At 44.0% G+C, this 24,652-nt stretch overlaps 1 protein-coding gene across 1 annotated transcript in view; it reads left to right on the top strand.

The window, feature by feature from the left end:
- The window catches only part of RPN1 (ribophorin I), a 28,999-nt gene extending 5,764 nt beyond the window's left edge, over positions 1-23,235 (top strand). Inside the window, exons 3-10 of the mRNA XM_045904222.1 lie at positions 2,581-2,887; positions 8,494-8,703; positions 11,129-11,321; positions 15,798-15,897; positions 17,078-17,216; positions 17,488-17,607; positions 21,187-21,432; positions 22,620-23,235. Coding sequence (XP_045760178.1) covers positions 2,581-2,887; positions 8,494-8,703; positions 11,129-11,321; positions 15,798-15,897; positions 17,078-17,216; positions 17,488-17,607; positions 21,187-21,432; positions 22,620-22,802 — 1,498 coding nt within the window. The 3' untranslated portion in view covers positions 22,803-23,235. The remainder of the gene's footprint in view (positions 1-2,580; positions 2,888-8,493; positions 8,704-11,128; positions 11,322-15,797; positions 15,898-17,077; positions 17,217-17,487; positions 17,608-21,186; positions 21,433-22,619) is intronic.
- Positions 23,236-24,652: the final 1,417 nt, after the last annotated feature.

The following is a 24,652-nucleotide window of genomic DNA, read 5'->3' as shown; positions in this document are numbered from 1 at the left end:
TTAAGCGTCTGCCTTCAGCTCAGGTCATGATCCCAGGGTCCTGGGATCGAGCCCTGCATTGGGCTCCCTGTTCAGCGGGGAGCCTCCTTCTCCCTCTCCCACTCCCCCTGCTTGTGTTCCCTCTCTCACTGTGTGTGTCTCTCTCTCTGTCAAATAAATAAATAAAATCTAAAAAAAAAAAAAAAAAAAAAAGATTTACTATTCTAGGACGCCTGGGTGGCTCAGTTGGTTAAGCGTCTACCTTCGGCTCGGGTCATGATCCCAGCGTCCTGAGATCGAGTCCCGCATCGGGCTCCTTGCTTGGCGGGGAGCCTGCTTCTCCCTCTCCCGCTCCCCCTGCTTGTGTTCCGTCTCTCGTTGTGTGTGTCTCTCTCTCTGTCAAATAAATAAAATCTTAAAAAGATTTATTATTCTAGAGAGAGTGCAGGGGGCAGGGGCAGAGAGAACGAGAGAATCCCAGGCCAACTCCATGCTGAGCGTGGCCCCTGATGCAGGCCTCAATCCCAAGAGCCTGAGATCATGACCTGAGCCAAAGCCAAGAGTTGGTCACTTAGCTGACTGAGCCATCCAGGCGCCCCTGAGAATTGATATTTCTAATGATCACCCTGGAACACTGAAATGTTGTTAAAATGAGATTCAATTATGCTGGGACATTTCATGTGAAAATTAAGATGGGGTTGTGTCACATTTTGTTGATGGGCTAGAGGGAGAAAGAGATTAGGGGGTTAATTAGGAAGATAGGTAATAATCTTGGCCAGGGAGAATTGTTTGAACTGAGGGGGCAGCAATGGAAATTCCGGAAGGGATGAATTTGAGAGACATCCTAAGGCAGGATTAACCAGACATTAGGGATGGAGTAGAGTGAGGCATCCAACCATGTAGGAGGGTTTTGGTTTAGAAGTGGTCAGATGGGGCGCCTGGGTGGCTCAGTTGGTTAAGCGACTGCCTTCGGCTCAGGTCATGATCCTGGAGTCCCGGGATCGAGTCCCACATCGGGCTCCCTGCTCAGCAGGGGGTCTGCTTCTCCCTTTGCCCTCTTCCCTCTCGTGCTCTCTGTCTCTCATTCTCTCTCTCAAATAAATAAATAAAATCTTTAAAAAAAAAAAAAAAGAAGTGGTCAGATGGTGGTAGTATTTATTAACAGAGTAAGGAATTGGGATCATGAATGATACTGGGTATGTTGGGTGGTCAGTGGAGCTGTGTAGTGAACCTTTGAAAATAGGAGTTTAGTGCTCAGGGCAGAGTGTGGGATGAGAAGCAGATCTGGAACTTGAAGCCAGGAATTGGTTAAGACCGTCCTGGGAGAAGGTGTAAAGCTTACTATATTTTAAGTAGGTACTTCAGAGTATTGATAGTGTGTGATGGTGTGACTGATGAAGATATGCAAGATTAGAGTTCCGTAAGGCCATATCAGGAAAAGTGATCCGTGTTCTGACGTGTTCTGACCTTGGAGGACAAATTCCAAAGAAGCCTGTTAAATGCCTTTCATTTTCCACTAACAGTTTCTGGGCCTACCAAAAGTTATCTTGTGGCGTAGAAAATTCACATTTATTTTTGAGTTAATATTGTATGGATTTTAGTAGTTTCCAGGCCATCTCTTTTTCTTTAAAATGCTAGTAGCTTTATTTTTTTAGTTATGAGAGTGGTACAAGTTCATAAAACCAATTGGAGAAAATAACAAAATAAAGCTTATTCTCCTCCCTAGACAGTTACCATTCACAGTTTGGAAACATTCATTGGAATACTTTTCTTCACATACACTTGTTTATGTTTATTCTTTAAGATAGAATCATACTGTGCCATTTGTGAACTGATTTCTGTTATTTACACTGTACATGGAAATGCTTAATATCCTTTTAAGTGGCTGCCATTATCCCACTGTGTGGCTCTGCTGGAATGCTTTTAACCATTATCCTGTTGTTGGACCTTGTTGGACCTTTACGTTTTATACTTTTTTTCCCCCCAAGACTTATTTATTTTAGAGAGGGAGAGAGCAGGGAGGGGGCAGAGGGTGAGGGAGAGAGAAAAATCTCAAGCAGACTCCCTGCTGAGCGCAGAGCCTGACACAGGGCTCTATCTCATGACCTGAGCCAAAACCAAGAGTCTGGGGGTGCCTGGGTGGCTCAGTCGTTAAGCGTCTGCCTTCGGCTCAGGTCATGATCCCAGGGTTCTGGGATCGAGCCCCGCATCGGGCTCCCTGCTCTGCGGGAAGCCTGCTTCTCCCTCTCCCACTCCCCCTGCTTGTGCTCTCTCTTTCACTATGTCTCTCTCTGTCAAATAAATAAATAAAATCTTAAAAAAAACAAAAATTAAAAAAAACAAAAACAAAAACAAAACCAAGAGTCTGACGCTCAGCCAACTGAGCCACCCAGGCGCTGTTGTACTGTTCTGTTATTATAAACAATTGTGAAATGAATACCCAGACATCTGTCTTAAAAGGCTTGAATTAATAGGTTAAAGATGATCTCTTAAAGGTAACTGCTTTTGTCTTGGGTACAAAATGTTGCTGTGACTTTGAGTTGCTATTTCTGTTTTCAGTTCCCTTCATCTCTTAATTTTCTTGCCTTGTTCTTGCTCCAGTGGGAGATTCTTCACAGTCAAGCTCCCAGTTGCTCTCGATCCTGGGGCCAAGGTTTCGGTCATTGTGGAAACAGTCTATACCCATGTGCTTCAGCCGTATCCAACCCAGATCACCCAGTCAGAGAAACAGTTTGTCGTGTTTGAGGGGAACCATTATTTCTACTCTCCCTATCCAACGAAGACACAGACAATGCGTGTGAAGCTTGCCTCCCGAAACGTAGAGAGCTACACCAAGCTGGGGAACCCCATGCGCTCTGAGGACCTCCTGGATTATGGACCTTTCAGAGACATCCCTGCTTACAGTCAGGTAGGCTCGTGTGGAGTCCAGTCTGTCCCTGCCTACTTCAGAGAATGTTTTCTGGAGTGACTACTAGTGGATGGGCTTGGTGGTGTGAGATGGGTGTAAATCTGAAGTCATTTTTAAGATCATCCCCAAACATTTTCACCTGCTGTGAAATGACTCCATGGGGGTCACCTTTCTCATTTTGGGAGTATAGCTAGAGGCTGGGAGGTTTAGGAAGATTTTCTCTAATAAGGAAAAACATGGCAGATGAACCTCATAAACTTCATGACTTGGATTTTTGAAGCAGTGATACATGAGCTGAGTTGAATTATTCCATCAGCATTTAGGACCTGTCAAAGCCTAATATTAGCCAGTGACAATGATAACTGGAGATTGCTGAGGTCTCTGAGGGAGCCCCACAAACAGCAATCCTTTTCCCCCTTCCCAAGTTCTGTACACACTGAGAAACAAAAGTATTGAGGTAGGTAGGAAGTGAAAAAATATGTAGCTTTATTACAGGTAAACTAGGTTGAAGGAGATAGAGTTCATCTGCAGGTACTGCAGGAGGTTTCCTAATACTGAATCCCAAATTGAGACAAGAGTGTCCATGCAAATGTGGGCCAGGGCAAGCCTCTCCATGTGGAAGTTTTGCCAGCAGATGAAGTGAGCTCTCTAACTGCCTACTGGCAGGTATGCCAGATGGAGGAGAGCAGCTGGGCAGAGCATGCCCTGTCCATTCTTCTCCAACTTACTCTTTTTTTTTTTTTTTTAAAGATTTTATTTATTTATTTGAGAGAGAGAATGAGATAGAGACAGAGAGCATGAGAGAGGGGAGGGTCAGAGGGAGAGCCCGATGCGGGACTCGATCCAGGGACTCCAGGATCATGACCTGAGCCGAAGGCAGTCGCTTAACCAACTGAGCCACCCAGGCGCCCCTCCAACTTACTCTTTACTTAGGGGATGCCGGTCCTCTGGATGAAAAGGCTCAGAGTCTTATACTAACAGAACTCCCATCACATGAAATAAAATGTGAGCCCAGAGGCATTAACTTTTTAAGTGCAAGCAAGGTGGAGGAGAAGGGGATTAGGGAAGGGAAGAAAAACTTGCTGACCCACCATCTTATTTCCTAGACTCTGTAGATAGTGTATTAAATAAAATCATTCATTTCATTGAATCAGAATTAAAAAGTTAATTTTTTTTTTATTCTTTAGCGATAGACGAGGAAACAGAATCAGTGAAATTAAATGACTCCCCCAAGACTAGATTACAAATAAATTAGCTTCCAGGGAAGATGGGCAAGTTGTATGTAGCACAATTCTAGCAAATATACTCACATTAAAAAAGAATAATAAAAAATAAGGAGGTAGCATGTGGAGGGTTGGAGTGGGGGTTGGGGGAGAAGGGAACAAGGCGTTGTTGGTAGAAGCCCCGAGATGGGAGACCAGGTGCTGTGCTGGCGGGGGTGGCTGCTTGGGTAGTAAAGCTGGCTGCCTCCCTGAGCCTAGGAGCTGGGCCTTAAGCATAGAGGGAGCAATCAAGGCTTAAAAAACACTGTTGTTATGGAAAAGTTCAAACATATACAGAAGTATAGAGAATAGTGTAATAACTTCCCATACACCTATCAACTTTGACATTGTCAATGAGTATCAGAATATTACCACACTTATCAGCACTGTTTTTTTTTTTTCTCTGTTGTAATATTTTAAAGCAAATTTTAGGAATCTTGTCATTTCAGCCTATGTACTTGATTGTCATCTCTGAAATACATGGATATTTAAGACTTCTATGCATCTCTGTGTTTAGAACATGTGTCACTTAGTTTGTTCTAATGTCAAAATAGTTTGTTCTAATGTCACTTGAAATAATTGTTTCTGTTTTCTCGGTCTCAGATGTCAGTTTGACATAGGGCTGTTCATTTTGGGTCATTTTCCACTGTTAAGAATTTTTTTTTAATTGATACAATTTTTTGAAATGAAAACAGCCAAAATTATTTGACAAGGTATATTCAGAGAACTCTTGCTTCCACTTCTCCCTTCTGTCTGTTCTTTTTGGTGACCATTTATATTAGCTTTTGGTTTATCTTTCTAATTTTTTTTCTCTAAATATATGCAGATTATAGTAATTTTATATTCCCCCATTTCTCAGAAAAGTAGCACCCTGTGTATACTATAGCCTTAGGGGTTTTGGTGGGGGAGTGAGAGTATCTCTCTGTGATTGCTGGTGTAGTTACCTTGTGGTGCGGAGAGCCCTGGGGGCGCGTGCCTCTGGAGCTCTGAGTTGTGTTTCCTCTAAGTGCATTATTTATTTCTTTTCCTTACTTAATTCAGTTCATGTTGGGGACAGAAATTTGTCTCCTGTACAAGCTTCTAAATTTTCAATATTTTGGATTTTGGACTTTTTTCCTCCATTTTATTTATTTTTTTTGAAATTTTATTCATTTATTTGACAGAGAGAGACAGCGAGAGAGGGAACACAAGCAGGGGGAGTGGGGGAGGGAGAAGCAGGCTTCCCACGGAGCAGGGAGCCTGATGCAGGGCTCAGTCCAAGGACCCTGGGATCATGACCTGAGCTGAAATCAGACGCTTAACGACTGAGCCACTCAGGTGCCCCTCTTCTTCCATTTTAAATTAATAAAATGCTCATGAGAGACTATTTGGCCAATACAGAGGAAAATTTGACATCCACTTTTGACATAGTAGTACCTGAGTCATTTCTTTCTAAGCATAGGGGCTTTTTAATATGGAAATCACACTGTGTGTAAAGTATTGTGTACTTTGCCACTTAGAATATTCTGTAAACATTTTACATTACCTTTGTAAACCATTTTTATTTATTTTATTTTATTTTATTTTTTAAAAGATTTTATTTTATTTATTTATTTGAGACAGAGAGAATGAGAGAGAGCATGAGAGGGAGGAGGGTCAGAGGGAGAAGCAGATTCCCTGCCGAGCAGGGAGCCCGATGCGGGACTTGATCCTGGGACTCCAGGATCATGACCTGAGCCGAAGGCAGTCGCTTAACCAACTGAGCCACCCAGGCGCCCTGTAAACCATTTTTAATAGCCATTTAAGATCGTATAATTTGATGTTTTATAGCTTATTTGCCAAGTTTCCTATGTTGGACAGTTAGCTTTTTTTCTCTAACGCTGTAGTAGTCATCTCTTTACATATAACTTTTTATATAGTCTCAGAGTAGATTTTTTATTTTTTATTTTTAATAAGTTTTGACTTTAGCTCCAGTTAGTTAACATATTGTGTAATATTAGTTTTAGGTGTACAATGTAGTGATTCAGCACTTCCATACAACACCCAGTGCTCATCACAGTAAGTGCCCTTCTTAATCCCCATCATCTCTTTCACGCATCCCCCCACCCACCTCCCTCTGGTAGCCATCAGTTTGTTCTGTTTGTTCTCTACACTTAAGAGTCTGTTTCTTGATATTTCTCTCTCTCTCTCACTCTCTCTTTCTCTCTCTACATATACATACTCTGCTTGTTTTTTAAGTTCCACATAGGAGTGAAATCATATGGTATTTGTTTTTGTCTGATTTCGCTTAGCATTATACTCTAGCTCCGTCCATGTTGTTGCAAGTGGTAAGATTCCATTCTTTTTTAATGGCTGAATAATATTCCATTGTGTGTGTGTGTGTGTGTGTGTGTACACACATATATGTACCACATCTTTATCCTTTCTTTTTTTTTTTTTAAAGATTTTATTTATTCATTTGACAGATAGCGGGAGCAGGAACACAAGCAGTGGGAGTGGGAGAGGGAGAAGCAGGCTTCCCGTGGAGCAGGGAGCCCGATGCGGGGCTCGATCCCAGGACCCTGGGATCATGACCTGAGCCAAAGGCAGCTGCCTAACCAACTGAGCCACCCAGGTGCCCCCAAAATTAAAAATCTTTTTAGGTTTTTTTTTAATTTATTTGACAGAGAGAGACACAGTGAAAGAGAGAACCAAGCAGGGGGAGTGGGAGAGGGAGAAGCAAGCTTCCTGCCGAGCAGGGAGCCTGATGTGGGCCTCGATCCCAGGACCCTGGGATCACGATCCGAGCTGAAGGCAGACGCTTAATGACTGAGCCACCCAGGCACCCCTAAAAATCTTTTGATGTATGTTGCCAAGTGGTTTTTCAAAAGATTTAGCAAATTTATTATGGCACCAGCAGTCAGAAACTGTTAGTTTCCTTGTATCCTTATCAGTATTGGCATTAAATACTGTCAAATATGATTATGGATGAAGTTGAACTTTTAAGAATCTACAGATTCTTGGGGCACCTGGGTGGCTCAGTCGTTAAGCGTCTGCCTTCGGCTCAGGTCATGATCCCAGGGTCCTGGGATTGAGCCCTGCATCGGGCTCCCTGCTCAGCGGGAAGCCTGCTTCTCCCTCTCCCACTCCCCCTGCTTGTGTTCCCTCTCTCTCTGTGTGTCTCTCTGTCAAATAAATAAAAATCTTTAAAAAAAAAAAAAAGAATCTACGGATTCTTAATTCTATGAGAATTAATAAAATGTCCTTTTTCATGGACTTCTGGGGAAGGGTGTTTTCCTGATTCTTCTGTCCTTTTAGATCCCATTTCTAAGGTTCCATGTGTGTATTCATAGAAGGGCATTTATATTACTTAATGACTAGAAAGATTTAATACTAATTTAAATGGGGAAATTGGCAAAGTGGAGGAATTTCCAAAGGTAACTCCTTTAATTCTCTGAGGCCTCCCTGGGATGCAGTATTTACTGTGGAGGAGTGTGCAGCCAGAGCTAAAAAGTTGAAGACCTGAAGACCTAGTATTGCCACTTAGATTTATTTATGACCTTGAATATGTTAAAACTGCTGGGCCTCGGTGTTTTTAATTTGTAAAACAAGATGAGTAGTACTTACCTCATTGTGTTGTTTTGAGGATTAAATGGTCATGCATTTGTTTCGCACTCATAAAGAGTGACTGACACATATTTTTGTTAGCTCCATACATGTTAGCCAAACAAGTTCTCTTCTGGGAACTTTTCTGGGTAAGTCTTCTCTGTGTTAGAAAAAATCCAGTAGTGCTATGAATCATCCTCAGTTTTGAGGTTATTTGCTAGCTCATTGGGTAGACATTATGTCTTTATGAGATCATATATATACCTTGTCCGAATTTTTCTTTATTATAGTTTAAGATTTTGTTTTCTTTCAAAACTGCAAAAATTATTCAAAAGGCAATTTAAAAAGCTCATTGTAGAAATTTTGAAAACAAAAACTACAAGGAGAAAGTAGAAACAATCTAAGAACTCTGTTTCCTATCTCCCGTATTTGGGATTCTCCCGTATTTCATTTCAGGTTCTTTTTGTTCTTTTACTCCTATAGTCTATAAGATAAGTGTCATGTAGAAGTGTTTGTTTTTAAAATACAAATGATACTTACGTTGGCACCTAAAACAATTTTGTGGAGCCTATTTTTCCACTTAGTAATACATCATGAATATTTATTTCCATATGCCATTAAAAAGTCCTAGTAAGCATCATTTTAGAATACAGAGTGCATTTGATACACCTTAATTGAGCCATTCTATTGCTGATGTATGGATTGTCTCCAGTGTATTTGAAACTAGTGTTGATTCATCTGTCACCCAGACTTGGAACTACTTGTTTCTTGTCTCTCCAGGATACTTTTAAAGTACATTATGAGAACAACAGCCCTTTCCTGACCATCACCAGCATGACCCGAGTGATCGAGGTCTCTCACTGGGGTAACATTGCTGTGGAAGAAAATGTGGACTTAAAGCACACAGGGGCTGTGCTGAAGGGACCCTTTTCACGCTATGATTACCAGAGACAGCCAGATAGTGGAATAGCCTCCATCCGCTCATTTAAGGTATGGGATGTGCAACGTGGACATTGGGAGAAAGTATCGTTTTATCACATTTGCCCTTTAGCTTTTTGAAAGTATCTAAATATGGACCATTGTTTGGGATCAATTGGTGTTTAAGTAGTTGGGTTCACAGGGTTAGAACCAACAGAAAGAATCTTAAAAAAAAAATGCCCCCATTTGTATAAGTAGGCCATTTTTTCTTTTGAAAAGAGATTTTATTTTTAAGTAATCTCTACACCCACCATGGGGCTCGAACTCCCAACGCTGAGGTCAAGAGTCATGTGCTACACTGAATGAGCCAGCCAGGTGCCCCAAAGTAGGCCATGTTTTTATTATTTATTTATTTATTTATTTATTTTTAATTTTTTTTTTTAAAGATTTTATCTATTTAAAAAAAAATTTTTTTTTTTTTAAAGATTTTTATTTATTTATTTGAGAGAGAGAATGAGGTAGAGAGCATGAGAGGGGGGAGTGTCAGAGAGAGAAGCAGACTCCCTGCTGAGCAGGGAGCCCGACATGGGACTCGATCCCGGGACTCCAGGATCATGACCTGAGCCGAAGGCAGTCGCTTAACCAACTGAGCCACCCAGGTGCCCAGATTTTATCTATTTATTTGACAGAGAGTTAGCACAAGTAGGCAGAGAGGCAGGCAGAGGGAGAGGGAGAAGCAGGCTCCCCGCTGAGCAGGGAGCCTGATGCGGAACTCGATCCCAGGATACTGGGATCATGACCTGAGCCGAAGGCAGATGCTTAACCGACTGAGCCATCCAGTCGCCCCTAGGTCACGGTTTTAAAAGAAAATTTGAATAATAGGAAAAACCAGACCCCCCCCCAAATTAGTATTGCTCATATATATATATATTTTTTAAAGATTTTATTTATTTATTTGAGACAGAGAGAATGAGAGAGAGAGAGAGCACATGAGAGGGGGGAGGGTCAGAGGGAGAAGCAGGCTCCCTGCCGAGCAGGGAGCCTGATGCGGGACTCAATCTAGGGACTCCAGGATCATGACCTGAGCCGAAAGCAGTTGCTTAACCAACTGAGCCACCCAGGCGCCCCAGTATTGCTCATATTTTAATACTTCCTTTCTTCTATAATGCTTTTTTTAAAAAGATACTTGATCATATTGTACATGAAGTTTTGTATATTTTTAGTCTTATAAATGAAATCTTATATTTTCACGTACAGTCAGAAACTGAAAACCCCCTTGGAAAACAGAGTTTGGGGCACTGGCCCCTTGCACAGTTAAAAATCTGCATATAACTTTTTTTTTTTTAAAGATTTTATTTATTTATTCATGAAAGATAGAGAGAGAGAGAGGCAGAGGCAGAGGGAGAAGCAGGCTCCCCGCGGAGCAGGGAGCCCGATGCGGGACTCGATCCCAGGACCCTGGGATCATGACCTGAGCTGGAGGCAGACGCTTAACCGACTGAGCCACCCAGGCGTCCCTATAACTTTTGACTCCCTGAAAATTTTAACTGCTAATATCCTCCTGTTTTCTGGAAGCCGTACTATTAACATAAACAGTCCATTATCCCATATTTGGTATGTTGTATGTATTAGGTACTGTATTCTTATAACAAAATAAGTTAGAGAAAAAATGTTAAGAAAATCATGAGAAAATAAATTTACAGTATTTACTGTATTTACTGAAAAAGATCCACATATAAGTGGACCTGCGCAGTTGAAACCCATGTTGTCTAAGGGTCATCTGTACTTCATATTATAGAAGGGCTCGTTATGTGAATGAAGTGTTAGAATTGTTTCTTCCTGATTATGAAAATACTCTTACAGATTTGGAAGCTATAATAAAGAATATGAGGTGGAAGAACCCCTCCATAACCCTGCCACCTAGCGATTTGATGTAATTTCTCCCAGTTTTAGTTTCTCTCCCTGCAGAGTAATTTAGAGATTATGTTTATCTTTGTATTAATCCTTAATATTCATGAAGGTATTTATGATTGTCTTCATTATTTATTGTTTAGGAGAATTGGCTATTTACCTACCATGATTGAGAAATAGATGCAATATCTAGAAATTTTGAAGCCTCAGGCGGGAGGGCTAGTTAGACTTCTTTTTGGGTTGTTCCCAGTTTGGGGACTGTTTTTTTTTTTAAGATTTTATTTATTTATTTGAGAGAGAGAGAATGAGAGACAGAGAGCATGAGAGGGAGGAGGGTCAGAGGGAGAAACAGACTCCCTGCCGAGCAGGGAGCCCGATGTGGGACTCGATCCCGGGACTCCGGGATCATGACCTGAGCCGAAGGCAGTCGCTTAACCAACTGAGCCACCCAGGCGCCCCTAGGGACTGTTTTAATTAGATAGTGCTATGGGGAGGCTCTTGGTGCAGAAAGTCTTTTCTGTCTTTAGGATCATCTCCTGTGAGTAAGTTTCTGGGGGCTTTAGAAGGCGTGTCCCCTCTCTTGCAGACCATCCTCCCTGCCGCTGCCCAGGACGTTTACTACCGGGACGAGATTGGCAATGTTTCCACTAGCCACCTCCTTATTTTGGACGACTCTGTAGAGATGGAAATCCGGCCTCGCTTCCCTCTGTTTGGCGGGTGGAAGACCCATTACATCGTTGGCTACAACCTCCCAAGCTATGAGTACCTCTATAATTTGGGTCAGTCTTTAGTAGTTAGGGAGTAAAAAGGGGAGAGTCCATCATTTCGTTTCCTGCATTTTTGTTTCTAGTGGTGGGTTTTGTGTGTGTGTGTTTGTTTTTGTTTTTTTAACAGTTGCCAGTCATTTTTGATGGGAAGAGAGTATTGTCGTTTTTTGGAAGTCTGGGATATTAGGAACAATTTTTTAATGGGTGGGGACAAATTACTATTGTAAAAGTAATAACATGCATTTGGTAGTCAGTTCGAACAGTCTGGTAAAAATCCTCTTCTTACCCCCATTTCCATCATAAGATGGAACTGCTTCAATTCTTTTAATTTGAGGTTTTTAAAAAAATGAGAAAAACTAAGAGAATAATAAACACTTTTACACAAGCACCCAGAACTAATTATTATAATCATTTTGCCATATTTTCTTCATCTTTTTTTTTAAATCTTTTAGATAGAAAATTAAATAGAAAAAACCACACTAACAAATGTGCTCAGTAAATGTCTATAAGAACTGCTCAGTAAATGTCTGTAAGAACACCTCAGAACCACCACTCAGGCCCAGAAATTGAACTGAGCCAGCCAGCCAGAAAGCTCTCCACGTACCTCTTCCTTCCCCACAATAGTGGTTACCATCCTGACTTTTAGTAACCACTTTCTTGACTTTGTTAAGTTTTATCACCCAAGTGTGTGTCTTTAGAATCTCTACTTTAGTTTTGCTCTTTTCAAAAAATTTGATGTCTTATGAGTCTCTATTAATCCATAGTCCCCTCCTCCATCTGTTTTTTTTTGTTTTTTTTTTTACAGTTTATCAAAGAATGTGAGCCACTTGTAGTGTAACCTACAGTCTGGATTTTGCTGACTCCTTACTTAAAGTGCAATTCAGTATTCCTGTGTTTTCTGTGTTTCTTGCAGATTGAAAGCTGTTACCCTCCTTGATGTCTTATGAAAGACATTCTTGGCCCAGCTTATATATTTTCTTTCTTTCTTTTTTTTTTTTTAAGATTTTATTTATTTGACAGAGCACAAGCAGGGGGAGCGGCAGGCAGCGGGAGAAGCAGGCTCCCCGCTAAGTAGGGAGCCCGATGTGGGGCTCGATCCCAGGACCCTGGGATCATGACCGAGCTGAAGGCAGATGCTTAACCGACTGAGCCACCCAGGCACCCCCAGCTTGTATGTTTTCTGTCTCAGACCTGGAATCAGCCCTTTCTCCTCAAAGCCCTAGATTCTTCTTGTGGAAAAACGTGTTTTAAGACCACAGTCTGAGAACTAGGAATGCATATTGTTCTTAGTTTGGTCAGTATCTAGGCCTTTTCAGTTAACAGAGCTAGGTGTGTATTATGTCTATGCGTAAAAAAATTATGAATTTATATAGTTACTTAATAGTGTGAACTGTAATGATTTTGCTCCTATGTTATATCTGTATCTAATTCCATATCGAGAGTCCTCTTTCTGAAGAACAGAGAAGGTGACAGAATGAGAGCATTCCACCATTAATTGTTATATCCCACGCCTAATACACAGCAGTCTCAGAATAAAAAATGGTCATACTACCACTTCCAATATGATTACTGAAAAGAGTTTATTTTTGGCATATCCCCTCTCCATTCTACCCCATTTTGGTGTGCTGTGTGTATACTGTATATCTATTGTCAGAACAAATAGCCATTACACAGCATGCTCCCCCCCCCTTTTTTTAAGATTTTATTTATTTATTTTGAGAGAGCGAGCGAGCATGAGCAGGGGCGGGGGCAGAGGCAGAGGGAAAGGGAGAAGCAGACTGCCCAAGAAGCAGGGATCCCGACTTGGGGCTCCATCCCAGGACCCTGGGATCATGAGCTGAGCCAAAGGCAGATGCTTAACCGACTGAACCACCCGGGTGCCCCCTTTAACTCTATTTTTTTTAAAGATTTTATTTATTTATTTGACACAGAGAGAGACACACCGAGAGAGGGAACACAGCAGGGGGAATGGGAGAGGGGGAAGCAGGCTTCCTACAGAGCAGGGAGCCCGATATGGGGCTCGATCCCAGGACCCTGGGATCATGACCTGAGCCGAAGGCAGACACCCAACGACTGAGCCACCCAGGCGCCCGCCCCTTTTAACTCTAGTCTTACCTCTATAGTAGCTGTAGTTAATGCTTACCCTGTCAGTGTTTACATTGACAGCTCTAGTCATTTTGATGAAGCTCATTCTCTAGTAGATTCTTTAGGGAGGGCTTATGGGAATGAGTTCTCACATATTGATAGTTGATAACAGGTGGTGCCTTTTGTGCATGTAAGTATCTTGAGGAATATAACATCACTGGCTCATACGTCTTTCCTTGAATATCTTAAATACGTTACTTTTTTTGGTATAAAATGTCACTGTCAAGGTCTGATGATCTAATTTTTCCCCTTTATAAGTCTTTTTATATAAATATTGAAAGGGATTCTTCCTTTAAAATCTAATACTTTTCTGGAACATGTTTTGGCAGTGGTTGCCATGTTCCTATTCTTGGGTCTGCATTATGTTTTTTCAACTTACAGTTTTGAAACCTTTTTGTAAGTTTTCTCCTTTTATTTCCGTGTTGAGTCTTTGCCTATTTTCAATATTTGGCAGTTTCTCGAGTCTTTCCTTCATTGAAAACTTTACTTCTTTTTACTTTTTATTATAAGAGATTACCTGTTGTGTTTATTCATTGCTATTCCTTTTAGCTTATCCTTTGTTTCTAAAACAATTATTTTCTTTCTAAAATTTATTTCCTGCATTTTAGCTTATCCTTCGTTTCTAAAACAATTATTTTCTTTCTAAAATTTATTTCCTGCATAAAAAATTTCCTGAATTTTTTCCTGCATTCTGTCACTTTTCTGAATTTCTATAATTCTGGTTTATATTGCTCTTTCATGACTTGTGTCATTTTTATTTATTTTTATTTTTATTTTTATTTTTTTTAAAGATTTTATTTATTTATTCATGAGAGAGAGAGAGAGAGAGGCAGAGGGAGAAGCAGGCTCCCAAGGAGCAGGGAGCCCGATGCAGGACTCGATCCCAGGACCCTGAGATCATGACCTGAACCGAAGGCAGACGCTTGACCGTCTGAGCCACCCAGGCGCCCGACTTGTGTCATTTTTATAGTACCTTTAGTTTGCTTTGAAATACTGGGAACAGTTTTTTTTGTTTGTTTTTTAGAGAGAAAGAGTGTGTGTGTGGGGGGGGGGCGCAGAGGGAGAGAGAGAATCTTAAGCAGGCTCCATGCTCAGCATGGAGCCTGATGTGGGGCTCGATCTCACTATCCTGAGATCATGACTTGAGCTGAAACCAAGAGTATTATGCTTAGCCGACTGAGCCACCCAGGTGCCCGGCAGGAGGAATTTTAATTAGTTTTGTGGCATGAATTTCTGGCATGTTTTCATTTTCTCTTGGGATGTTCTCTTTTTTTTGTAGCTTTTAAAAATATAACTTACTCTGAGAGTGAGGGGTACCCTTTTTCTGTTGCTCAGTTTTCTTTAATTAAAAAAAATTTTTTTTTAAGTAGGCTCTGCACTCAATGTAGGGCTCAAACTCACAACCTTGAGGTCAAGAGTTGCATGCTCTATCAACTGAGCCAGCCAGGCACCCCTCTGTTGTTCTTTTTTTTTTTTTTTTTTTAAAGATTTTATTTATTTATTAGAGAGAGTGAACACGAGAGGGGAGGGTCAGAGGGAGAAGCAGGGAACCTGATGCAGGACTCGATCCTGGGGCTCTGGGATCATGACCTGAGCCTAAGGCAGTCACTCAACCAACCGAGCCAGCTAGGCCCCCTGTTGATTTTTAATGTGAATTTTTAGGAGGAGGTACCGTAACTGCCAGTTCTCTGTTGATTTAGTATGGTATTTTGATTTTCTTCCGGCAGTTTTTCCTCCACTTAGGGTGCTGTCCTGGGAGGAGAGCTCTGATGGCTTTTCCAAGTTCTTAGGGACTAGACTGCTCTAGACTCACAGGTCCGTGGGCCTGTTTTGCTTGCCCACCATGTGGGGTCAGGGGAGGACTCCTCGGCGCTCCAGCTGCTTTCTACAGTTGGCTTGCCTCCTTCTCTAGTCAGTGTGGTGGCCTGTTTGGGGCTCTTCTCTTCTCAGGTCTGTCACTTGCCCTGTTGCCTCCCTCTGCTTTCTCCTTTACAGACACTAGTAATGTGCACGTTGTGTGTTGTTGGCGTTTTGTGACTTCCCCGTTTGTATTTTGGGGTTCGTGGAGATCCTTGTTTTACCTAGTTTTGTTGTAAAAAATGCTCCATGGGTTTTTGGTTTTGCTATCTAGTTGCTCTGCCTTTATGTAGAAATTGGGGAAGACCCATAGTATGCTGCCGGCACCGCCTCTGTCTCCCAGAATCTCCTAGTCCGTTAACTGTAGGTAGCATCTCTTTACTCCTCTCTGTGTAAGGTGAGAGTGTTTGTACCCTGTGCTTCCCCCTAGCTCCTGTGTCATTTCCTCTGTTTTTCACATCCCTGCACGTGTTTGTCTTTCTTCAGGTGACCAGTATGCACTGAAGATGAGGTTCGTGGACCATGTGTTTGATGAGCAAGTGATAGATTCTCTGACAGTGAAGATCATCTTGCCTGAAGGGGCCAAGTGAGTGTGACTGTTCCTTTCCTCTGATTCCCATTTCTCTGGTAGTGGCCTTGTACCTCAAGGGGAAGCTATGTTTTGGGGGTGCTGACTAGGTACTCAGCACATAGCTTTGACTGAGAGGTCTGTAGGGACTTTCTGACTGGAGTTTAAGCAGAAAAGTTAGACTCAAATGAGGGCACAAGGTTTATTTATGAAATACATTCCCCAGACAGAATGCCTCTGTATGACAGCTGCAGCATCCAAAGGGGATGGGATGATCTGCAACAGGACAGAATGCGGAGTCAAGACAGCCAGGGAGCCCTTTGCTGTGGAAGAGCAATGGAACAGTGGCTTTATTTTATCCTGGGCTGGTTAGACCAGGTTCAGAAAGGGGGGTCCTGATGGTGTTACAACCAGGAGTGCTGTCTTTGGCCAGTTTAAGCAGAAAGGAGTGCATTGGAAGGGTAAGTCACTTGTAAATTGGCAGCATAAGTTGCAGAGCCAGAACATCTCTGGGAGTCAGTTTGGTGGAAACTGACAGTTGTTCACAGGGGACCTGCCCTCGGCAGGAGGGACAAACACCTATGTGTGTCTCCATGTCACTTCGCTCTAGGTTCATCTTAAAGGGGAGCTTCTGTTTGGCCTCTCTTGGGTCACGTGCCCACTCTGGTCACCAGAAAGATCGGCACCTTGATTGTTCCTCCTATGGGGGATGGGGAGTTTTAGCAAAACTAGAGCGTGAGAACCTGGAGGAGGGAGAGTGGATCCAGGCAAACAAAAACGGGACATGTCCCACTGTACCTTATGAAAGTTCTCTGTCATGTGAGGAGAAGGAACTTCTGGAGTAACTTCTCAGGGGCCTCTTCAAGTCCCCGAGAGGCTCTCGCTGGGTGGAGTGCACAGGGGGGCTGTGGGCTGTGTGACTCCGGGGGCTGGCCAGTACTGGTGAGCACTAGCAAGAACAAGGGAGCATTAGCAGGGAGACGGTCATTACCTCAGCAGGAGAGTGGTCGAGTAGTCGGGGTATTCTGGCAGCGGGTCAGCTGTCTTGGAAGGTCTGGTGCCAGGAGGGGAGCAGAGTGGAGCGGGAACTTAGTGACCCTGATAGGCCCCCTGAGCCTTAGAATTCTCCAACCCTAAATAAACCTCGTTGTTCAGTGCAGTTTGTCTTAGGCTGTATTTCATTCCTACCTGTGTCCAGGAACATCCAAGTTGACAGTCCCTATGAAATCAGTCGGGCCCCCGATGAGCTGCACTACACTTACCTAGACACATTTGGCCGCCCTGTGATTGTTGCCTATAAGAAAAATCTGGTGGAACAGCACATTCAGGACATCGTGGTGAGTGCTCCACTGGTCTGCCTTCTGTGTCTTCCTCCCCAGAGTATGGGGTCCTGGCGGCCATGGACTTGCCTGTCCTTATCTTTACGTCCTTGGGCTGCAGGGGTTTGAGCACAGTCACCTCTGGGGATGGGTGGGGCAGCCTGGATGATCGTGGGCCTGCTGAGGCCCCTCTGTTGCCCCCGGGTGTCTGAGTCCCCATAGGCCTGTGGGAGCCCATCCTCCGTGTTCTCTCCCCTAGGTGCTCCTTGTTCTCTCCCTTCTCCCCTAGGTGCACTACACGTTCAACAAGGTGCTTATGCTGCAGGAGCCACTGTTGGTGGTGGCTGCTTTCTACATCTTGTTCTTCACCGTCATCATCTACGTCAGGCTGGACTTTTCCATCACAAAGGTACCCCTTGGCTTTTTTCCTACATTTGTTAGTCGTTTCGTGTCCTTGATAATGTGTTTCGTTAGCTTTACTGAGCACAGGGGTCCTCTCAACAAGCCCGAGGCAGAACCCTGTTGCCCAGAAGCCTCTCCCCTGCCTGTGGCCTCTGCTCATCCTTACTGTAAAGAGAGAGACCCTCTTCTTGTTGCTGTGGTCACAGAGCGTGTGGTGTTACGTGAGGCAGGTTGCCGCTGGTGGGCGCGTGCTGTGGAAACAGGGCAGCCGCAGTGTGTTTCATGGCGGGGCTGTCCTGAGGAGGGTGACCGCAGATAAAGTAGGGAAGGGCATTCAGCTGGAAGGAACAGTTTGTGCAGCGGCGGGGAGGGCTTCGGCGGAACCCATAGGGAGCAGTAGGGTACATGTGGCAAAGACGTTGATCCGGCTGGTTCCGTAGACAGGCTGCCCAGTGAGGCAGCTGCTCGCAAGCCTTGTCATACAGAAGGTCTGAGTGTAGGTTTTATTATGAAATAGTTCCACTTTTTAAGCTATAAATGCTGCTTTCCTTTTTTAATTTATTTTTTATATTTTATTTTAAGTAGGCTCCACACCCAATGTGGGGCGTGAACTCAAAACTCTGAGATCAGGAGTCACATGCTCCACTGACTGAGCCAGCCAGGGGCCCCTGCTTTTGTTTTTTTAAAACTTTTCTTTAATTCCACAGGGGCGCCTGGGTGGCTCAGTCGTTAAGCGTCTGCCTTCGGCTCAGGTCATGATCACAGGGTCCTGGGATCGAGCCCCGCATCGGGCTCCCTGCTCCGCGGGAAGCCTGCTTCTCCCTCTCCCACTCCCCCTGCTTGTGTTCCCTCTCTCGCTGTGTCTCTCTCTGTCAAATAAATAAATAAAATCTTAAAAAAAAAAAAAAAAATAAAATAAAATAATTCCACATTTATGGAAACTTTGCAAGAATAGTAAAAATAACGATTGTATGCTCTTTACCTAGACATAGCACTTGACATTTGGCTTCTGTCTTGATACATAATTATTTTTCCTGGGCCATTTGAGAGTAAGTTGTAGACATTTATATCTTTTACCCCCTTGAGTATTAAAGCATGCACGTAGCCTAGGGACAAGAGTATTCTCTTAACATAACCACAGTAGAAGGATCAAATTCAGGAAATGTCATGTCGCTGTAATGCTGTTACATGCAAGCTATGTTCAGATCTGGCAGACTGTCCCGGTGACTGTAACATTTTTAGCAATTGTTTTTCTTCCTCCAGAATCCAGCTGAGGATCATGTATCCCATTTAGTTGTAACGCTTCCTTTGTCTCCTTTTATCTGGAACAGCTCCTCAGCCTTTCTTTGTCTTTAATGACCTTGACATATCTGACGTGTAGAGACCGGTTTTGTAGAATATCCCTTAACTTAGATGTGTCATATGTTTCTCTCTGATTAAATTGAGATTCTGCATTTTTGGCAAGAATGCTATAAAGTGGGGCCGTATTTGTAGTGCATCCCCTCAGGGGTACCGGATGTCAGCTGGTCCCAGTGCTGGGAATGTTATTAACTGTCCCTACTTGGCTAAGTTGATGTCTGCCTAATTTCTTCATGTTAAAGTTATTGTTTTTCTCTTTGCAATTAATGTATGATTTGTTTGAGGCTATATAAATACTCTCATATACGTTCACCAGTTAGTCCTAGCATTTAGTATTGATTCTTGTCTGAATCTGCTGTTAGTGTGGTGGTTGGAAAACTGTGATTCCTTTTGTTGGCATTGTGCTGGAAGGAGAAGCTTCTCTTCCTGGTTGACTGGTTGGCTGGTTGTTACTTGTTGGGACTCCTGGCTTCCTTCCTTACTCTGGGCTACTGTTCACTGGTATTACTTATTTTGATGCTCATATTTTCCCACATTGGTCCATTTTGGTCATGTCTCATCATTTTTTCAAGCACTTCCTTATTGTCAGGCCTAGCAGCATGTTTCAGGCATATTCAGTACTTTCTCCAGGCAGCCCTGGTTCCTTTCAGTGTGGAAATGGTACCTAGAGAGCATGATCTGGGAACTAGGTGCGATCATTGCTTTTTTGGGTGTCGCTCTGTCTGGGCCTTTCAGCAGACAGAGCTGGGGAGAGATGTATGGTATTTACAGCAGCATTTAACACGGATGTCTCCCTCCAGTCTGACGCCACAGGGTTCTTGCTGTCCTCTCTCATCCACCAGTTTTCCTTCTCTCCTGGACCCCAGCGTCAGTATGTTTATTCATTTGTTGAATTCTGTAAACACACAAAATAGTTTCAGAATTGTTGCACTTATGCCCCAGAAACACCAGACGTATCAGGTAGAGTCCCAAGATTTGTTAGGAGTTCTTTTTGTCTCTAGACTGAGAATATCTTGTCAGAGTACTGCGTTCCAAGGTAATTGGCTGAGTTTTCCGGTGTTAACTCATTTGAAATATAGTTAGGGTCATTTATTTGTTTGAATTTTATTGTAGTTTCCCCTGTGGCACTGTATTTAATTTTGATTATGAATTTATAAAACCCTGCCTTGTAGATAACTAATTTTATCAGTCTCTGGATATCCTTCCTGATTTATTTTGCAGAAAGAAGCAGATACTTTAATTCCTATTTCCTCTTCTTTCTTGCACAAAAGGTAGCACAAGTATATATGTTTTGTCCTTTTTTTAAACTAAACAGGTTGTGAGAGTTACCCAAAACGGTTCATAGAGCTTTTCCTCATTATTATTTATTTATTTTTTGTATAGCTGCGGAGTACTTCACTGAATGAACGGGTCAGTTTACTCAGTTTCTTGTATATACATTTCCTGATCTTAAAGCTTTGATAATTTATTGAGAAAAAAAAACAGTTGTGGGCCAAATCAACCATTTGCAGACCAGATTTGGCCTTTTGAGCTGCCAAGCTAGAACTTGTCTGAAGTAGACATGTGATGAAAGAGAATTTGGGGGTAGGGCCTCATCTAAAGGGTCATGAATGGCAGGGCAAGGAGCTTGGGCTTTATCCTTTAGGCCCTGGGAAACTCTTGAAGGTTTTAAGGAGAGAGACATAATAAATGTCCTGGAAGCCTTCCCTGACCTGCACGGAGGTTTCTCTTCCTTTAGCACCTCACCTATCCCTTTCATGGTGTATTCTAAAGATTTTATTTATTTATTTGAGAGAGAGAAAGAGAGAGCACATGAGAGGGGGGAGGGTCAGAGGGAGAAGCAGACTCCCTGCCGAGCAGGGAGCCCGATGCGGGACTCGATCCTGGGACTCCAGGATCATGACCCGAGCCGAAGGCAGTCGCTTAACCAACTGAGCCACCCAGGCGCCCCCTTTCATGGTGTATTCTAGCATTAATATCCTTTCTCCCATCCTCTCTCTGCCCTGCCAGGCTTTGAAGTGAATGTCTTCTTCATCTTCATGTCCCTAGTCCTGCCCTTTGCTGAACTGGTTCAGATTTAGTGTCAGCAAAGGTTTGATTCTCTGACTTTCCAGGAAGATGGCTTTTCTTGTTTGCACAGCCAGCCGGTGGTGGGTACTCTTTGGGAGGTGAAGGTTGGAGCAGGCTCAGGCCTGGATGTTGTCACTCATGATGTCCCCCCCCACAGGATCCGGCTGCAGAGGCCAGGATGAAGGTGGCTTGCATCACGGAGCAGGTCTTGACCCTGGTCAACAAGAGAATAGGTCTCTACCGTCACTTTGACGAGACCGTCAATAGGTACAAGCAGTCGCGGGATGTGTCCACTCTCAACAGCGGCAAGAAGAGCCTGGAGACGGAGCACAAGGCCTTGACCAGTGAGATTGCATTGCTACAGTCCAGGCTGAAGACAGAGGGCTCTGACCTGTGTGACAAAGTAAGTGTCAGCTGTCCCGGAGTCCCTTGGCTCTTTGCCCTCCCTTGTTATGCCTTCAGGGATTGTCCCCCACTTAGAGCACCACGGGGCTGCTCTGGGTGGGGCACATGCCGGGCAGCTGTTGCTCACTGTTGGCTTGTCCTGTGGAGCCAGCCCCTACAGTGGAATGAGAAGTTTGGGGGTCTTGGTTATGGGCTGGGTTCGGAAAGCTCTGCTATCCTCCATGTCACTGTCCACATGGGCACTGTTGAGAACGACAGCTGCCTGTCCCGGAGGCCAGCCTGGGCAAGGCTCCAGGCTGCTTGTGTGTGCTGAGAAGAACCTAGACTTAGAATCCGGCATTTGATTCAGACTTTGTCAACCTGGGCAAGTTACCTAACTTCTGTGCCTCCGTTTCTTCTTGTCTCAGTACTTACCTCACCGTGTTGTGAGTGTGAAATGAGTTAGTGCATATAAAGTGCTGAGAACCCTGTCTGGGACCTGCTTTGTGAGTGAGTCCTTGTTACCTATAAAGGAAGAGGAGACCCCTTTTCTCCTCAGAGGTACCCCTCAGAGGCCCTGATGATCCCCCTCTCCACACGCCACTCGCAGCACTCCCTCTCCTTACCCTGTGTTCTTCATAGCACCTACCTCTTTCTGCAACTCTTCTCCTTATGTGCTCGAGTATTACCTGGTAGCTTTTTGAAGGCCAGATGCCTCATCTGTCTTGACTGCGGTTTTCCAGAGCCTGGACTTGTGCTTAGCACTGTGGCTCACTCAGTAATTGTTGAATGTTGAATGATTATGATTGTGAAGTCTTGTGAAGCCCTCAGCCTCACACCCAGCTGGTGATAACAGGGGAGTCATTCAGTCTGTCTGCCATACCCCCGCCATTAGTCTTGCCCAACTGAGTCCCTGGACCTAATTTGGCCAGCCAAAGGGAAGAAGATAAACGTACCTCGAGGACCTGCTGTGTGCCTGGCACTGTGCTGGGGGATTGCCCCTCTGTTCCCACTCGATCCTCACAATCCTCCCGTACAGCTGAGGCCTGAGGTCAGAGCTTAAAGGTACAGAAAATGGAGCTGGCATTGGAAGCCAGGCCCGTCTCCCTCCACAGCCAGCCCCTCTGCCCATGGGAGGTGGTGGGCCCTGCTGAGTGTGGGTGGGAGGACCACTCTCAAGCTCTGCCCTGCTCTTGCTTCGGCCAGGTGAGCGAGATGCAGAAGCTGGATGCGCAGGTCAAGGAGCTGGTGCTGAAGTCCGCGGTGGAAGCCGAGCGGCTGGTGGCCGGCAAGCTCAAGAAAGATACGTACATTGAGAATGAGAAGCTCATCTCTGGAAAGCGGCAGGAGTTGGTCACCAAGATCGACCACATTCTAGATGCTCTGTAGCCCCTGACAATTACCATCGGGGTGGGCCTAGGGTGCTGCACTTTCAGATGGCAGGTTGGAGGTGAAGGGGGGAAGGCAACCATCAAGGCTGCTGAATGCTGGCATCTGTATTTTTACAAAAGGCCTTCAAGGAAGTGAAGCCAGACCCTGCCATAGGCAACACAAGAAGCTTAGTTTTTATCTTTAAAGGGTTCTTTAAAAAAAAAAAAAAATTAAATCCCATTAAAAACAAAATATCTTTGCGTTTTGAACAAAGAAATTTTCAGTAGCTGATTGGTTTTGTTTTGTTCTGAAGCCTAGGATATCCTTTCAGCCCAAAAGCCCCTTGTTTTTTGTCTTTCTAATTCCCTATGTTTGGGTATTTTGTGAGTGTATGTTTGTTTTTTTTAAACGTGTGTGGCCAAATGAAAATAAAGCAGGGACTGTGAACATTTGTTCTGGTGACAATCACATGTCATAACATACTAACTTTGATGGTACTTTTATCAAGTGCTTTTTATTCATTAAATAGTGGATTTCCTTCTTAGAGCAAGTTTGCATGGCAGGCATTGCCTCTGTTTTACATGTTAGAACACTGAGCCCACAGAGGTAGAAGTGGGCTACATAAGGTCACCGAACAGAGTAGTGGAGCAAGGGCTCTGTTCTCACACTTTTTTATCTGTTCTGCATCACATGCTGTACTAGGCTTTAAGGACACAATGATGGATGAAAAAGAGAACAGTGGTTCTTATGGAGGACAGATAGATGATCAGACACAAATTCATAATCACAAATTGTGACAATCCCACGGAGAAAAGGGACAGAGTTCTCCCTACAGTATTTATTGGAGAGTAGCGAGTATGATCTAGGTGGAGAGGGGAATCGGGCAGTTTCCCTAAGGAAGTGACTTTGGAGTTGGGCTCTGTAGGAGTTACATAGATGACAGGGGCATAGCATGTGCAAAGGTCCTGGGACAGGCTGGGGCTTGAGGACCGGTAGGGAATCCAGAGAGTGAGGTGGAAAGTGTACAGCATAGGCTGCAGAGGTGGGAGAGTCCCAGCGAGATCAGGCTTTGTAGGTCTGACAAGGCTTTTGGCTTCATCCTAAAATCAAGGGGAGACCGACCACTATGTGAGACATGCTTAGATTTGTATTTTGGCTGAGAGCAAACTGAACTGCTGAAGGCCATAAATAGGGGTGGGAGAAAACCTTGGGCAAGAATGGCCATGTGCCCAGATGGACACAGCTGAGAGATTTAGGTGGAATGGACAGTGTGAAATGAGTGCCATGCTTTCTCCCCCTCCTCTCTGCCTGAGGTTTGTGCCTTGTCTTCACTTAGGTAATTCCACCCTTGAGGTAACAGCTTAAGTTATTGGCTCAGGGAGGCCTTCTGTGATCTCCCAGACCCAGTCTGGCCCTCTTGTTGCAGTCTGTCTCTACATTATAACCGCAGCTGGGATGTGTGTAATCACTGGAACTAGCTCCGATGGGGCAGGGGTTTCGTCCGATAAGGTCCCCTCATGGTATCAGCTAGATGCTGGGGTTGGCGTGTGACAGTGTGTGACATATTGGCAGGGTGGGTGGAGGGATGGTTTACCATTCATTTAATACGGAGAGGTCTGTAAAGACCAGTTTTGAGGAGGATGATGATGGGTTCTGTTTCAGACACGGTGAGGTGCCTGGGAATGTCGGGGCAGCTGGATATTCAGGCTTGGGGTTCAAGGAAGGGGCCTGGTGTGGAAATGATGAAGGTGGGTGGTGGTCAACACGCTGTGGAATGGCTGTGGAAATGGTGAGGTCGAGGCTGTGGTGGGTGAGGGTGCCTAGGAAGGGTATCGAGAAGAAGAGATGCAGAACTGAATGTATGGCTG

The sequence above is a fragment of the Mirounga angustirostris genome, unplaced genomic scaffold (assembly GCF_029215605.1).
Source record: "Mirounga angustirostris isolate CCGP_5_RB_7025 unplaced genomic scaffold, mMirAng1.0.hap1 SCAF_1, whole genome shotgun sequence".
Classification (NCBI taxonomy): domain Eukaryota; kingdom Metazoa; phylum Chordata; class Mammalia; order Carnivora; family Phocidae; genus Mirounga; species Mirounga angustirostris.
Note: the sequence above shows the minus strand (reverse complement) of the source record. Positions and strands in the feature narration are given on the sequence as shown.